A 15855-nucleotide genomic window follows, 5' to 3' on the forward strand; every position below is an offset into this window, starting at 1 on the left:
ACAGTTCAAGATATGTTTAAGCATCACAATACAATTCTGCTCCATAGATGTGACAGATTTTTAGGCTTTACTTAATATCTTTTGAGCTGCAGCAGTCATTCTTCCCAATCCCGTCCGACCCCATGTAACCAGCAGTTCTCAGTTATTCATCTAAAGTGAAGGCAGTGTCTCAGCTGAAAGGCCCATTGAGAGAAATGCTTTACACTTTCTATGCTACTTTAGGCCTTTACTCAAATTGATGTAAACTCAGTGAAAATAAAAGTGCCTTTTACTAACAGACAAAGAGACACAGATACAGACACATCATTCTCAAAGTACAATCAGTAGTTTAAACAATATGCTGAACTACACAGAAGAAATAGGATTATAAGAGTAAGAAAAACAAAACAAACGGATACTTAAACGGCCATTGTGAAACTGCAGTGACGACTCTCCAATGCAGTGTAATGCTATAACTTAACTTCAGCTGAAACCTCATGGTATGTGAAATGCTGAGGAGCTAACCACAGCAATGTTTACCTGGATACCTGGATCCTGGTGGTCAGATCACTGTCAGGCTGGAGAAAAAGACTACATTGTGTCTCGCACTTCGATTTGCTCAGCCACTTCCTCCCCTTTGACACATTGAAAAAAAGAAATAACATTCCCACATCAGAGGGGACATCCTCAGTGCTCTGAGAGGCATACAGTAGTGCATCCTTCAGTGCTGCAAACAACTGATAACAGGAAAGTAGGTGCAGGGCTGTACCTTGGGGGTGAGCTTGCATAGGGTGGCAAACCTGCTTTGGCCCATGCTCTCCGTCAGGTACTCCTCACCAATGAGCTTTCGGGCCAGCGCCTTCCACCAGGCCTCAGACACACTCCTTCCAGCCCCAAACAAGGTATGCTTGCGATAGAGGTCTGGGAGCCTCTGGGAGCCCTGGGAGTAAAAATATAAATCATCCGTGTATTTTTACTCCAGTACCCAACGGCTCATTTCTGCTTTGCAGAATGCATTGCATTTATGCCACTTGAATTATTTATTATTGCCATTATTTCATATTTATTCTTTTACCTGTCACTTTTCTCCAAAGCAAATCATAATGTCAGATTTGTACATAAATTACAATAGTTTACCCATGTATACAGCTGGGTAATTTACTGGAGAAATTCAAAGTATGTTGCTCAAATGTATTACAGCAAGAGGAAGGATAAGAGTAGGGGTTCCTAAGTCTAAGTGCTAGCCAGCACCTACTATTATAAAACTTTCCGGTGCCCTTTCTTCACCGCCAATGTCCACCATGACAACATTTAGCTACTCATCTGGAAGCCAGACTTAGTGGTATGACCTCCTAGTAACTTCCCATTAAAACGACAATCAAAAACTTCACTTCACTTAGAATTTGAGAAAAAACCTTTGATACTATCCACTTACTGTGACCCTTTCTATCAAAAACATTTTCAACATCACAGCAACTGAAACAAAGTAGTATGTCTTAATACACCACATCATTAAATAACAGGGTACAACATGTTCGTAGCTCTGAGTGTAATGCAATAGTAGCAGGACCACTCACAGAGCCACGCAGGAAAAGAATGGGCACGGTGATGCCAAATCTCTCGTCCAAGACGCTGACGGCAGTCATCAGCTGATAGGCCTCCTTACCAAAATCCTGCAGCACTGGCTCTGAATCCTCTCTGCCGTAGCTCAGCATTGCTCTGGTGACCAGAGAAAAATAGTTCAGTTTGGTATTCAAAACATTATGCAGCAGATGGATAGCATGGTGGCTCTAGACAAGAGCCTGAAACTCATGGCTAAGGTTCTGCTCAATAGTCTGCTGGGAGAAAAGGTGAGAAATGTTACCTCATTTAATCTGGGTAGAACTTCAAGTTTCGCTGGAGAAGAGTTCAATTTTAAACTAAATATTAAGTGCACCCAGTTAAACTCCCCAGGTTCATACACCTGACCTACTGCAAACAGTGCAATCCACAATTTATACTTTTCAAAATAACCTACCCAGACCGACAGTTGTCGCAGCAATCACTGGTTCCTATGATTCCTGAGGTGGCTTTCCTCAGTTGCTTATCTTCAAAGTGAGAGAGTATTATTCTGTAAGGAATAAAAGATAAGTCATTTCACCATAAAAATTCCATTCAGCAGAAAATATATTTTAAGTGAAGATGCTGAAATTGATGTTGAATTAGGTTTGTAAATAAAAAAAAGAAATAAATTACAGATGGCCAAATCATCTAAAAATATTCTGATGTGTAAAACCCATAAATGTAAGCACAGCAATGTCGGATCTCCGTACAGGCAGTCCCGGGGTTACGAACATCCAACTTACATACAGCCCGTAGTACGAACCACTACCTGTAAAGCCTGCTATATTAAAAATTCGAGCAACATACAATGATTCGTAAAAACAAACGGGTGCTACTTTGCAACGCGCATCAAAACATGGCACATCTACAGTGGTTCGTCAGCTCGTGGGCGGGGTGTGCGAGCCCGAGGTAGGACAAAAACTTCCCTTCTTTTCAGTCGGACAGTGTTGCTGTTAACAGCAACTCGTGTGTTACTGTGTTTGGTTTTAATTTTCTTTGTTTTTACCCTCCTAACCATGACACCAAAGCACAAATGTGATGCAAGTGATGGTGATGCATCAAAGAAAAGGGAAACGATCATGAGTGAAACTAAAGTGGAAATAATAACGCGAACGGTGAAACGCCAAGAAACATCGGAAAAGCGAACATTAAAGTTTCTTTAATGTTTTGCACACACACTCTGACACCCTCTCTGAGAGAGCATTCGGCTATAAAAGACACTTATTCCCAGTTGCGGGATCTCACTCAAGACACCCCCCCCCCCGTGTTCTCAAACCTCCCTCGCTTTTCTCTTCCAAATCCTGCCCTTCATTGGTCCCCAGTCCCGTTCCACATCTCTTTAATAATGACTTCCTGCCTTGTCCCTCGACCACGATTTCAGATCCTCACCTCTGTTCAGTTCACCCGTCCCCGACACAAGAACACGTCTAGTCCTTTGATTCTGAATAAATGATCCTGGACTTGGGTCCAGCCTCCTCTGTGTCCTCTGTTCATCATGACAGTAGTAACATTATCACCTCTTTCTATGTCTCTCTCTATTATAAATACTATAGTGACATTTATTATCATCATTACATTGTATTATTATTTTTATTATTACTGTTTTGTTACACCGCGACCCTTTTAGGACAAGCGGGACAGAAGATGGATGGATGGATGTTTTGTTACATTAAAGATGTTTTAGTGTATCCGGAAGTGTTTCTTTCACGTTTTTTATGCACAGAAAGGGACACGATTCACTATATACTAAGACAAACATTTGAAAAACTGATGCTGGATACCCACCATACCTCACTGTTCCGACTTACATCAAAATCTGACTTAAAGACAACATGAGGACACGGAACTCATTCGTAATCCGGGGACTGCCTGTATCTGCTTTATTCCATTGTGGTGCACTGTACTAGCAACAGGCCTGTCCATTCATTTAACTGAGATTAAAGTAATGAACTATAAATATTTAGCCAGAAAAAAATGACATGATAATTTTGCTTACAGATACAAATTATGCCTGAAAAATAACATTAAATCCATCCATGGATGAATAACATTAAAATTACAGAACAATCTCAGGAAAATCTGAGTAAATCTCAGGAAATAGTAAATGCTACTTACTTCCTCCTGCATCTCTGAGACTTGAGATACTGCTCCATCTTGGCCATCATTTTTATCTTGTATCCACGGAAGCGATCATTCCTCACTTTGTTGAGGAGAAACCTGTGGTTTATTTTTACTTTAATGACACCTGAATATTTTCATACCAAATACTCACTTCATTTTGCTGTTATGGACCAGCAGTTGTTTTTTTTATGGCTGTTCTAAAGAAAACACAACCATCTTCACCTGTTTAATACCATGTCCCCCGAAGCCCATAAAACATGGCATGCACTGGGAAGTCCGTCTCTCCCGGCACGTCCAATCTCCTGGTAGTAAGATTCCATTTCTTTGGGTGCTCCATAATGGATAACCTTCCGGATATCTGCCTTGTTTATTCCCATCCCAAATGCTACCGTGGCAACCATGCACTGAAATCAACAAAATGCACCTCTTACACCCTATTCAAGAAGTAATTTGAAGGACAAATGTAGATCTTTGTATCATCAAATTAAAATAAAATTTAAGCAGCAGAGACCACTGTTAACAATATGAATCCTGACAGTAATTATATGACAGTATTCAATTCAATTCATTCTTTCGGAGTTCTCTTCTCACTGGAGCGGCACAGAGTGCTGTACATGACTACTGTAATTCAAAGACAATTCTCAGAGGCACACCTGAGCCTCATAAACCTTTCTTTTGAAACCTGACGTGTAAAAATGTCTGTGTGTGAATGTGTCTACTGTTTGAAAACACTCACCTGGATCTCGTCCCTCATGAAGCGATGCTGAGTTTCCCTCCTTTGCTTAACGCCCAGTCCAGCATGGTACACACCACACAAGATGCCCAACTTGTAGAGCTCAGCAGATACACGCTCCGCTTCCTTCCTCGATGGACAGTATACAATGGTAGGGCCTTCAAATTCATACTCTTCCCTGAAGAAACCAGTGAAACCAATGGTCATTAGTCATTGAGGAATTAACTGGTAACACATGGGAACACACAAGATTTAACCAATACAACATAGTGTACTGTTTTCTCTGCATTTAGGGAGATGTATTTCACAAAGTGATCTGCACCAAGTGCCCCACCCAGCATTTTATCCCCCATAATGAAAACTGACCCCAGACCACCCTTCTTGACCAGGAACTGCTTCAAGTCCTGCAGGGCATTGCCTGACTTATAGTGTACGTCTAGGAAAATGTTGGGCCTGTCAAAGGAGGTGCAGGTCACTACAGGATTGATTAGCTTCAAGCTTTTCACAATGTCCTCCCGCACAGATGGACTGGCAGTGGCTGTCAATGCCAATATAGGAACCTGGAGAAGACAGTGGAGGAATTTGCATTAAATTGTTTACTACAGAAATCCGCTGCTCATTCAGTAACTGCCTGGGTTTAGCTGGGTTCTAGATTTCACATCTCCTCTCCATCACAGTACACCAAATTCAGTGATGGCATACAGTAAATGAAAACACTGTGCCCTCAACTCACCTTGCCAAGAGTCCTCCTCAGGTTACCAAGGTTCCTGTATGCACCTCTGAAGTCATGTCCCCACTCTGAAATGCAGTGGGCCTCATCTATTGCTACCAGTGATAGTCCTACATAAAGAAAACTGTATTATTTTCTCCACTTACCATTATTGTGTCTTTGCTTAGCTGACACTTTGATACTTTTGGAATTTCCAGTTTATTCTGAATATTACCTGAATATTTCACATTTCTCAGTGGAACCAGAGGGCCCCATCTGGTGCTTCAACCAGAAACACTTTGGTTGCAACTCCACATACCTAAATTACCCTTCCTACTCTCTTATTTGACACCTTCAGTTACACACTACCTGTAAAGATACCTGAAAAGATGTCTCAGTCCTGTCACTCACCAACGCTGTTATTGAGCTGCTCCAGCAGCCATATTGTGCCTGTACAGAACTCTGGGGTCATGTATACAACTCTGTAGTGACCCCTGCAAAAGAACACACTGATTTAGCATCCAATACATCTTAGGATACAGAACCTCAGCAATTCAGTCTGATAACAAACTGTCTTGAATAAAATCACATCTAAATAAATCAACATACACATGGCTCTTGATCATTACTGATCAAGGTGACAATGCAATATGACATTGAAAATCATTACTCTGCCTAAACTTGCAAAAGACAACATTTTACCATGAGAAAAAGCAATTTACATTTATTTATTAGCAGACGCTTTTCTCCAAAGCAACTTCCAATGGATACTATGTAGTATTATCAGTCCACATACCTTATTCACCAAGGTGACTTAAACTGCTAGATACACTACTTATATTGGGTCACTCATCCATACATCAGTGGAACACACTCTCTCTGTCACTCACACACTATGGGGGAACCTGAACAGCACCTGGAGGAAACCCATTGCAGACACGGGGCAGAACATACAAACATACAAACTCCGTACAGACTGAGTGGAGATTGAACCCACGGCCTCTCGCACCACCCAGGCGCTGTGAGAGCAGCGCTACTCGCTGTGCCACCCACTTAACACACCCAATTAACATGATATAAAAAAAAAAACTTACTGTTTTACATTAGCCAAAATGTTTTCATTCTGAGCTGACCCAAGGAAACAAGCTGGAATGTTTGACATTCTGCAACAAAGGAATAGTACACCATTGTCATGTCAGACCACACATCCATTTCTTCTCCAGAGTCCGCCTACTGAAAAACTGCCGTAAAAGCTGTCAGTTTCAATGACCTTATGAAGAATGTAAGCCATCCTGCTAGTCAGGATGAGAAAAAGTATTTAAAAAAAAAAAAAAAACAAAAAAAAAAAAGTTGCTGTAATATGCATGTAATATGCTGTAATATGTTCACGTGCATCAGGTGCTTCCACGTGTGCTGGGAAACACAGGCTACTTCTGTAACGTTAAAGGTTCTTGCATGTACAGCACAGAACATTCTCTCTTTACCAACCGACAATAAACCACATACATCAGTCTAGAAACAGGAATTACTTCATTTGTGATCTCATGAGTGTTTTTTCAAAGCGTTCTCATGTTTTCACAGAGACACACTCAAAGTATATCCCCACCTGAGCTGCAGCACCTGGTCCTCCATGAGTGCAATCAGTGGGGAGATGACAACACTGATCCCCCCACAGTACACTGGTGGGAACTGGAAGCACAAGCTCTTCCCATAGCCTTGAGGATAACACAGCCAAGGACCAAAATTTAATATAAAATCTCAACAAACAAACAGCCCTCTGAATACCAGCAGGAAGCGTTACATCAACTAAAAGACCTTTTATCATGCTTGTACTTGGTGTGCCAGCAAAAGACAAACCTCATTAATTCGTCACACTTGCCTTGTTTTCCAGTATCAAACTGATTTAAGGTCAAAAGACTGAGTCACAGCTTACTTCTGCATAATTGTAAATTAAAAGTCCAGTATTATAAGATACAAATAATTACTCCTTGTTTTAAATACAGAAATCCAGCTGTTCTGCAAAGTCAAATTCTCAAGCCATAATAATTTATATTATTATATTCCAAAAAGCAGAGTTTAAAATGAAAGAACTGAAAGAACATTTCTTGAGCCCATTCCCTTTTCTGTTATCAGATTTGGGTCTTTGGAGGAGGACCTTGGGAAAATATCCACTGCTGTGGATAACAGATTGAAGGAGTTTCATAATATGGCTGCATTATCATGAAAGCGTGAAAAATTTGTAATCTTCATTTACCTTCACATATCTATTTTACTTCACATATCTTTGTGAAAGACAAAACATCTGTTAAGTGTCAAATCACAGTCTGTGGTCTATCAGGGTAAGCTACTGGAGAAACAATCTACTCTAACAGGAAAAAACAGAAAACATTATGTACAGATCACCTGTTAAATCCTAATGGACAGATGGAAAGCTCTTTAAATTAATACAGCACGTTCAATTTCCTCCTAAATTTGTGAGCATCCTCTTCCCTTCCTCCTCTGAGGAGTAATGTTATAAAGATCGTAAATAGTCATTAGCCACATTTTTAAAAAATCTCACCTGTTGCCATGACAACAAGATTATCTCTTCTTTCATTCAGAACAGAGTAAATGACTTTCCACTGTACACTGAAAAGAGAACATGCAATTTTTTGAAAGGAGAAGAATAAGTCTAAGATGAAAAGCAAATTTTGCCTCCAAAGTTTTGTCTGCATTTCAAAATATGTCTAATTTGGAAGTGTCAAGTGCTCGATAGCATGGCAACACAGATAACATTGCTACTGGTTTTGAATTTACATTTTATTTATGTAGCAGACATTGTCATCCCTAGCCAACTACATCTCTATTATGGCACCAAAAAAAAAAAATCAATAATAATTCTATTAGTTTGCAATAAGCCCTTTCCTACAGAAGAACCAGGGCAAAATGCTAGAGTTGTATTTCATCAAATAAGCAACAGACAAGGTGCAGAACTTTCAAGGGGTTGTGGTTTGAACAGGTTATTACAAAACCTCACCTGGCAAAGAAATGGATTAAGATGCCATATTTGGAACTAATATAAATGGAGAACATCAAATAACACAAGGGAAATGCAGTAAATATATATATATTATATATATACACCATTACTGAAGCATGCCAACATGAGAATGTGTAAGAATAAATAATTAAATTATATAAGAATGAAGAAAATACCATTTCACTTACGGTTTGAAACTGGAATGGCCAAAATACTTTTTCAAGCATTTAATCTCTTCTGAGTTTGGTACTGGTATTGAAGGATCTGTATGAAAGAGCGGGAAGGGGACAAAATTGACTCAAGTTACACCCAAATGTTCATTGATTGTAGATCATAATAAAGTCTGGAGAAACTGGATTTTGTCACTACAGATGAACCTAAGATTTGAAGACGATGATAACCCACAGTTCTTTGCTGCACTACTGATGCACCTAGAGCAACCTTTTGTTAAGCAATGTTTTTTATTCTGAAGGTATAAATCATGGACGTCACAACTGATATCACTGTACTGAGATGACAGAAAAATTCTGACAACATTCTTGTACCAAGACAGACAGTACAGTCTATAGAAAAAACATTTCTGACACAGTATAGAGGGAAGAGGCATTTCTGTTGGTTTGCTGTGCAAGGAAGAAGCGCTGTGTTTATTTGGCATGGAAAGCAGACACTTTGGGTTTGTTTGCTATGCAGGGAACAGGCAATGTATTCATCTTCAACTCACGCTTCCCAATTATCACCACTTCAGACAGTTCTGTATCTTCATCACTTCCCATCCTGGTGTTTTAGCACATGCTTTCAGCACATGATATCCCATTCTGACAAAGATGACAGGACAAGGCCATTACCTAACTCTTGCTCAGCCTCCTCCTCTATGCCCTCATCTTCTTCCTCATCCTCCACTAATCCGGAATGACCTTGCAGTGCCTTGCTGTTGGAGTGTTGCAGCTTTTGGTCCTGGGAGCTAGACTTCTCCAACTCTTCAACATACTGATTATAACAATGCATAGAGGTGATCTCAAAATAGGCATTAGAAAAACTGTTCTCTGCTACTCACTCCTCCAACGTGACTGTGACTCTCAGTAAGGCCTGGGTTATTCTTTATAACTATTACATACATTTACTCTTTTAGCTGATTGCTTTTCTCAAGAGTAACTTAAAGTGTTACCTACAATTATTTACCCATTTACACAGCTGGGTAATTTTACTAGAGCAATTCAAGGCAAGTATCTTGCTCAAGGGTACTACAGCTGGAGGTGGGATTTTAATGCGCAACCCTTGGGTCTAAAGGCAGCAGCTCCAACACGACATTAACAGCTGTCCCCAAACAGAACATATGCAGCTAAAACAAAAGTTGTACAAAAGGAAACATGTGCAAGGAGAACATGCAGTAAACCAATGTTCCATGACTGAGGACAAGGTTGTCAATAGAATAATTACAGTACTGATTCTAATGAGAATCAGTACAAACAGCAGCAATAATTGTGATAAGCCAAATTTCCCATTATAGGTCACCTGAAGCATTTCATTGTCCAGTTCTTCATCACTTTCAATTATACAGGAAATATCAGAGGAATTATTTAAGGTCTGTTGATCCTGCAAAGGAAAAAAAGCACCTTTGTTACATATTAAAAAGTACAGTACTATATAACTGAACAATTCTGCTGCAGAGTCACTACTTTTGTGAACTGTGAAATGTATTGCACTAAAACTAGAGTGCTCAATGATAAAACATACACCTAAGCCTGTGTAAATTTTCATGTTCTTTAATATTAAAGTTTTTACAATGAGCAATGAAAACAGCCATAATCAATTAACAAGTAAAAAAACACACACCTGGAACTCCAAAGTAGATTGCTCCACAAGATCCTCTTGTCTTGCTTGCATCTCCAACATCTGAAGTTCATATTCAGATATATCAAGAGACATAATGCACTTTCTGAGGTTCGTGTTATAGTCCTTGATCTTGGTAACTTCTTCTACAACATCAGAAACTCCACCAGGAACCATGAGATCTGTGCTTGAGTGATCCACATCTTCACTGTCAGATGATCCCTGATGGATGGCAGCTGTGCTGTGAGGTATCAGCGTCTTCTTTTCTGACAAATTTTGTCTGTCAACTACCACATTGGTGGTGCATTGCTTATGTTTATACGCCATCAAGGAATGTCTTAACGTTCCCACCTTAACAGTCATGTCTTCTACAAGTTCAGCAAGGCTACAATGGCAAAGAAGTCATTTTAAACAAATTAATTTTTTCTCCTCTTGTAAACCAGAAGGCAAAAGGAACATGTATCCCAGAGAAGTCTGCAAATGTCATACCCAGAAATTCTGCATGCTCCCTCGGGAATGCAGCCTGCAAGTGCCTCCAGCTCGCTGGCCATGTGAAGCAACTTCCCTTTGATTCCACTTTGTGGAACACTGCTTTCTGAACATCAATGGAACACAACAACGTAGTAATTAAAATATGGAAAATCTACTTATATGTAACTGCTCTAAGGCCTTAGGGGCAGATATTCAATAAAGCAGTAATTGAATCTAGGACAGACTACCCTGCTTGACAAAGAATTTCAATCTTGCAGCAATAATACTTTCACAGTATGAGTATGGGATACATTTATATATTCAATGGTGACTCACCCATATTCATATTCTCCAGCCTGTTGTAAATGATCAGTCCAGCCTAATAGGGTAAAAGAGAGGTCTAAAAAACTGACTTAACAGAGTGGCTATTGTGAACTTCCAGGCCTAGGGAAGTAACAACTGGCCACAATATCACACAACTCTTATGTATGTAAACCATGTTAAATGATTTTTCTGACTTTCAGGATAAACTTTCAACCTAGACTAAGCTTACATAAGCATCTGTGGCAGCATATCTTTTTTGGTCCTCTGTAAGACTGAAATCATTCCATTGGCTGCAGCGAACATCCTTGTCTTTCTTGAGCTGCTTGTTGAACAAATGTTTCACTAGGCCATCCAGACTCCATTGCTCCACACACCTGAGCTGCAAAGAGAACACAAACTCACATAAACCCACCCATGAGAACAGTCAAAGAATGCTCAGTCACTTTATTTTCTCATTATACCAAGTTCTCTCTCAAAGTCAGAACAAGGGGCAAAGAACAAGTTCAAAAGCTTGGCTTAGGTCATAATAAGAAATACACTGCAGCAGGAGCTACTTCAGAACAAGAAATCACTTGTGATAAAAATCAGGCTAGAAGAATGTTTTGTACTCGGTACATGTCTAAGGGTTTTCACCAAGCAAACTGAGAAATATTCAATCTTTTTTAAATTAAATTTTCCAAATTTCAGTGTAGGTCCTCCACTCACATTGCAGAGGGAGTTTCCAAGTACAGTTGGTCCCCAATTTATGAACTTCCAAGTAACAAACAAATTTTTTAAAGTAATTAAAGTTATTTAACTTGTTAAAGAGAGATTTAAACACAAACATGCGAGAGAAGAAGCATGGTCAGTTTGTCCAGAATCACTGCTTCTGCCAGCACACCTTACAGAAATAGCTGCCTATAGAACTGTTGAGGAGCCCCTGGCCTGCACCCTGTGGCATTTGATTAATACACTTTTCTAGTAACAAACCAATTCTCAGTCCCAATTAATTTCATAAGTCAGGGACCAACTGTACATTTTTTATTGAGCATCAAAACATTCATAAATTTGCTCTTCCAAACTTACTTTTTCATTTGCCAAATTTGTAAGCTCCAAAAAGTTGTTTAGTTTGACATCAAAGTCACTTAACAGCTTCCACATGTCTCCTTCGATGCCAATCCCAACCTTTCTAATGTTCTCATCCTGTAGTAACATCTTCAGACCTGAAGGAAACCCTACAATAGAAACACCAAGGGCAAGAAGCCAAAACCTTATATAGTTTAAGTCTAAGAAACACTGAGATAATGTACACTTCTCATTCAATGTGACCATATCATATTTGAATTTTGTGCTTCTTTAAAACAGCACTTCTTAGGCAGAACTTCTCATCCACCTTTCAATTACCACCAGAGGTGTAATGATTAGAGATCCCACCGTGTACTCCAAGGACCAAGGCTCAAATATTATTTCCTGCTGTGGTACCCTTGATCAAGGCACTATGACTATAATATTGCAATTAAAAAAATTACCCAACTGTATTAAAGGGTAAATTACTTTAAGAAACTTACCAATATAAGCTTCTTTGGAGAAAAGTGTTAGCTAAATAAATATAACCATAAATAAACCACGTGTCCAATGCAGGGTCACAGTAGTCCAAAGCCTATCCTGAAAGCGCAAGGTGTAAAGTAGGGTACACCATGGACATGATGCCAGGCCATCACAGGGAAATTAAACAGGCACTCCTTCACTCACACATACACAAAGTAAGGACACCTGAAACACATTTTTGGATGGTAGGAGGAAACCCGTGCAAATTCCATATAGAGCTGGATTTCAACCCACATCTGACCTCATGGCCCAGGAGCTGTGTGACCATGCTACCAGTCCCAGCAATTAACAAAACACTCCTGACATTACAAATGAACTAATATTGTTTTAGGTTATCCAAGTTTTATTAAAGTATGTACTGAAAGCAAATTTACAAAAAATTAGGGGTTTCCATCCAATAAAGCAGGTCTGTGACAAGATTTATATTGTGAAAACATTTACATCTTTCCATCTTAGATATTAAAAGATGAAAAAACATCCTATTTTAAACTAGTTTCTACTAAAAGAAGAACATAGAAAAATGAGCTACACAATAAGTATAATATTAAAACTATATTCTATATAGACATACAGAAAGAAAAAAAATCTACAGGGTACCACTGGATAAGAAAAAAGCAGTAATTCATGCATATTCACTGACATTTTCATTCATACTTGAACAAACCTGACATGGAGGAGATGTGAAAGAGGTAACATTTATCCTCAGAAACACAGAGCTGGATCAAGGCAACTTTCTTTGTTTCCCCCTTAGCAAAGCTCGGTGGCCATTCCATATCAAACCCCACTGCAGACCCAGGTGTGAGACTGGACCTGGGTGAACAACAAGTGGTAGCATAGCAGCCTGACTAAGTGAGCTGCAATAAATTAAAATACTTTAAGGAAAGAAAGGGTGCAAACTTTTTACTTTACTTAAGCGATGGCAAGGTTGTAGAGCTGTACAACAACCACAAAGTAAAACAAAGAGCATGGAGTTAAACAAGCTATTCTAGGTAACGTACTGGTTGATGGCGAGCTCCGTGAAGCTGGCCCCCCTACAAACAACACAAATGAAAAAACCTCATGATTTGTTAGTGCTACATTTGAGACTTTTTCTGCTGTAAAAATTAGAATTTGTGCCGTTGTTTTTGAGATATTAACATTTATTTTTCCAGGATGTGACATCACAACGCCAGAGACACTCGAATTCGGACTCATCTGTTTGTGCTTCATTTGTGCCTTTTTGTGTCATTTAAACCACAGTTCTATCTCCTTTGGTTCTGGAGATGTTAAATGTTGTTTACGTGGCATGTGGCACGTGACATCACTCCAGGCCCCTTACAATGCAGGAGACACTGGACTTTGGGCTCATTCATTTGTGCTACATTTGTGCCATTCAAACCGCGGTTTTACCTCTTTTCCATTTTAAGTATAAAGGATAACATTACACGTGATATCACCCGGATCCATGAAGCTGTCCCCCCCAAAACAGCACAAAGAGCAAAAAATGCATTTTTCATTAGTGCTACATTTGTGTAGGTTTCTGCCGTGCAAACCGCGGTTCCATCTCTTTTACTTTTTTTAAATATATAGAGATATATTACACCTGACATCACTGCAATATATCAGATTTCAGGTATTAGTGATTATATGACACGTTACTTATGGCGATAGTCATAATATGGATACTATGACTTCCAATCTGTATAATACTACTGCCTTTTACCTGTCCCACTTCACTCAGTGGTCCATGTTGTGGTCGAACATGATGGAAAAAGTGCTGCAGCTCAATGAACAGTACTGATTCACCCAAGTACACTCAACAAGTGGAAAAAACCAACACTGTACAGTTTACATCAAGATTTTTTTTTTCTAAATGAACAATAGGACTCAAAACATGTACAAATTCACTCTAATATTTCCAGAGTCCTGTGTACACAATACATATTTTTTGTAAAACAATGCTAACTTAACAGAAAACATAAAGAAATAAATAAATATGTGCTGGAAAATTGTGCTGGAAAATTGCTTAAATATAGAACAAAATGAAAGTGCAAGGTCTTACATTATTGGGAAAACCTCAAAGTTACAGTGAATTTCAGCAGACATGATACATGTGCACATCACGTGCCATGTAAACAACCTCCATTATCTCCAAAAGTAAAAGAGACGGAGGAGCAGTTTGAACGGCAGAAATCAGCACAAATGTAGCACTAATGAAAAATGTGCTTTTCTTTATTTGTGATGTTTGTCAGGGGCCAGCTTCACAGATCGGGGTGATGTCATGTGAATTACTAGAAATATAGAGAATAAAAGAGATGGCACTGCGGTTTAAAAGGCAAAAATCAGTAGAAATGTAGGACAAACGAATGAGACCGAATTCGAGTTTCCAGCATTGTATGGGGACGTCACATCCTGGAAAAAAATAACTGTTAATGCCTCAAAAACAACAACGGCACAAATGTAGCACTAACGAATCACGAGTATTTTTTCCCCCCATTTCTGCTGCTTCTTGGGGGGGCAGCAGCTTCAAGGAGCTTTTATGGTGATATATTTTATCATACAAGGTGGTCTTTACAACATGTTATGACAGTAACTGATTAAATAAGGGACTGAATTGAAAGCAGAACTGGCTTTAAATATCAAACTTAATAATCACCATTTCAGAAATTTGTACAATTTGGTTTAAAGTAAATTTTCATCATCTTCTTTCTGTTAATGCATAGAAGATGGACCTTCCAACTATGTTAATATTCATAGGATATTTTTTTAAATTATTCTGCAAAAGGGTAGAAAAGCACACAAGGCCAGAGGCTCAACACAAGTAAAAAATAATTTAACTGAAATACTCATCATAAAATAGATCCTCCTACAGATTACCTTAAATCCTCAGTCAAAAATGAGCAGTCGTTTTTCTCACGGCTGTAGATAACAGTGCCAGCGAACTCCAGGTATGGCAGACCATCCTCAATTACATTCTTTTTGCGTAACCCTTGTTGAGCCTGGGGGAAAACAAAAAATTTAAAAAAAAAAAAAAAAAAATTGACATACAATGCTGTGTTATAGTCCTGATGCAGTTAATAATGGCAATTTATGCGTATGTATTTTAAAATAGCCAGAGAAAGTAGAATGACTGACGCAGCAGTGCTTTACAGTTTATTTAACAAAGCAGCTCACTGCAACAATCTTAACATTAACATTATGTGCAATAACTATTTATACTGAAACTAGGGAACAAAAGTAGAAAATGTTAAAGAAAAGGCAGGAGAAATTCAAAATTTCATTTCAAAAAATACAAATGCGTGGTAAGTGTTGTTTGTATACGACGAGTACACGTACAAGCGCTAGTTATTTTTCATGCAAAATATCAACGATACACAACTGCGTTGAGATGTTTATGAGACCTGAAACAGGTAAAACCTGAACACATGATGATGCGCTCGACAGTGAGGGCAATACGAAATACATGGCTGTGGAAGAAGAGGAACAAGCAGAAAACCGTGT

General features: G+C 39.0%; 1 protein-coding gene across 5 annotated transcripts in view; it reads right to left on the reverse strand.

Annotated features, from left to right (window-relative positions):
* The window catches only part of wrn (WRN RecQ like helicase), a 33536-nt gene that overhangs the window by 16889 nt on the left and 792 nt on the right, over positions 1-15855 (reverse strand). For 4 of the 5 annotated variants that reach the window (XM_018744763.2, XM_018744761.2, XM_018744762.2 and 1 more), the window contains exons 3-25: positions 15232-15353; positions 13040-13185; positions 11854-12002; positions 11018-11167; positions 10801-10843; positions 10483-10588; positions 9997-10378; positions 9676-9756; positions 9009-9150; positions 8352-8427; positions 7705-7772; positions 6751-6859; positions 6239-6307; positions 5556-5638; positions 5169-5275; positions 4802-4995; positions 4439-4613; positions 3925-4106; positions 3697-3798; positions 1997-2089; positions 1557-1698; positions 749-919; positions 520-614 (exon numbers count right to left, since the gene is read on the reverse strand). In XM_018744763.2, coding sequence (XP_018600279.2) covers positions 520-614; positions 749-919; positions 1557-1698; positions 1997-2089; positions 3697-3798; positions 3925-4106; positions 4439-4613; positions 4802-4995; positions 5169-5275; positions 5556-5638; positions 6239-6307; positions 6751-6859; positions 7705-7772; positions 8352-8427; positions 9009-9150; positions 9676-9756; positions 9997-10378; positions 10483-10588; positions 10801-10843; positions 11018-11167; positions 11854-12002; positions 13040-13185; positions 15232-15353 — 2987 coding nt within the window. Of the gene's footprint in view, positions 1-519; positions 615-748; positions 920-1556; positions 1699-1996; positions 2090-3696; positions 3799-3924; positions 4107-4438; positions 4614-4801; positions 4996-5168; positions 5276-5555; positions 5639-6238; positions 6308-6750; positions 6860-7704; positions 7773-8351; positions 8428-9008; positions 9151-9675; positions 9757-9996; positions 10379-10482; positions 10589-10800; positions 10844-11017; positions 11168-11853; positions 12003-13039; positions 13186-15231; positions 15354-15855 lie in introns of those variants that run through there. The other variant, XM_018744765.2, reaches the window with a different exon arrangement.

This window comes from Scleropages formosus, chromosome 6 (assembly GCF_900964775.1).
Source record: "Scleropages formosus chromosome 6, fSclFor1.1, whole genome shotgun sequence".
In the NCBI taxonomy this organism is placed as follows: domain Eukaryota; kingdom Metazoa; phylum Chordata; class Actinopteri; order Osteoglossiformes; family Osteoglossidae; genus Scleropages; species Scleropages formosus.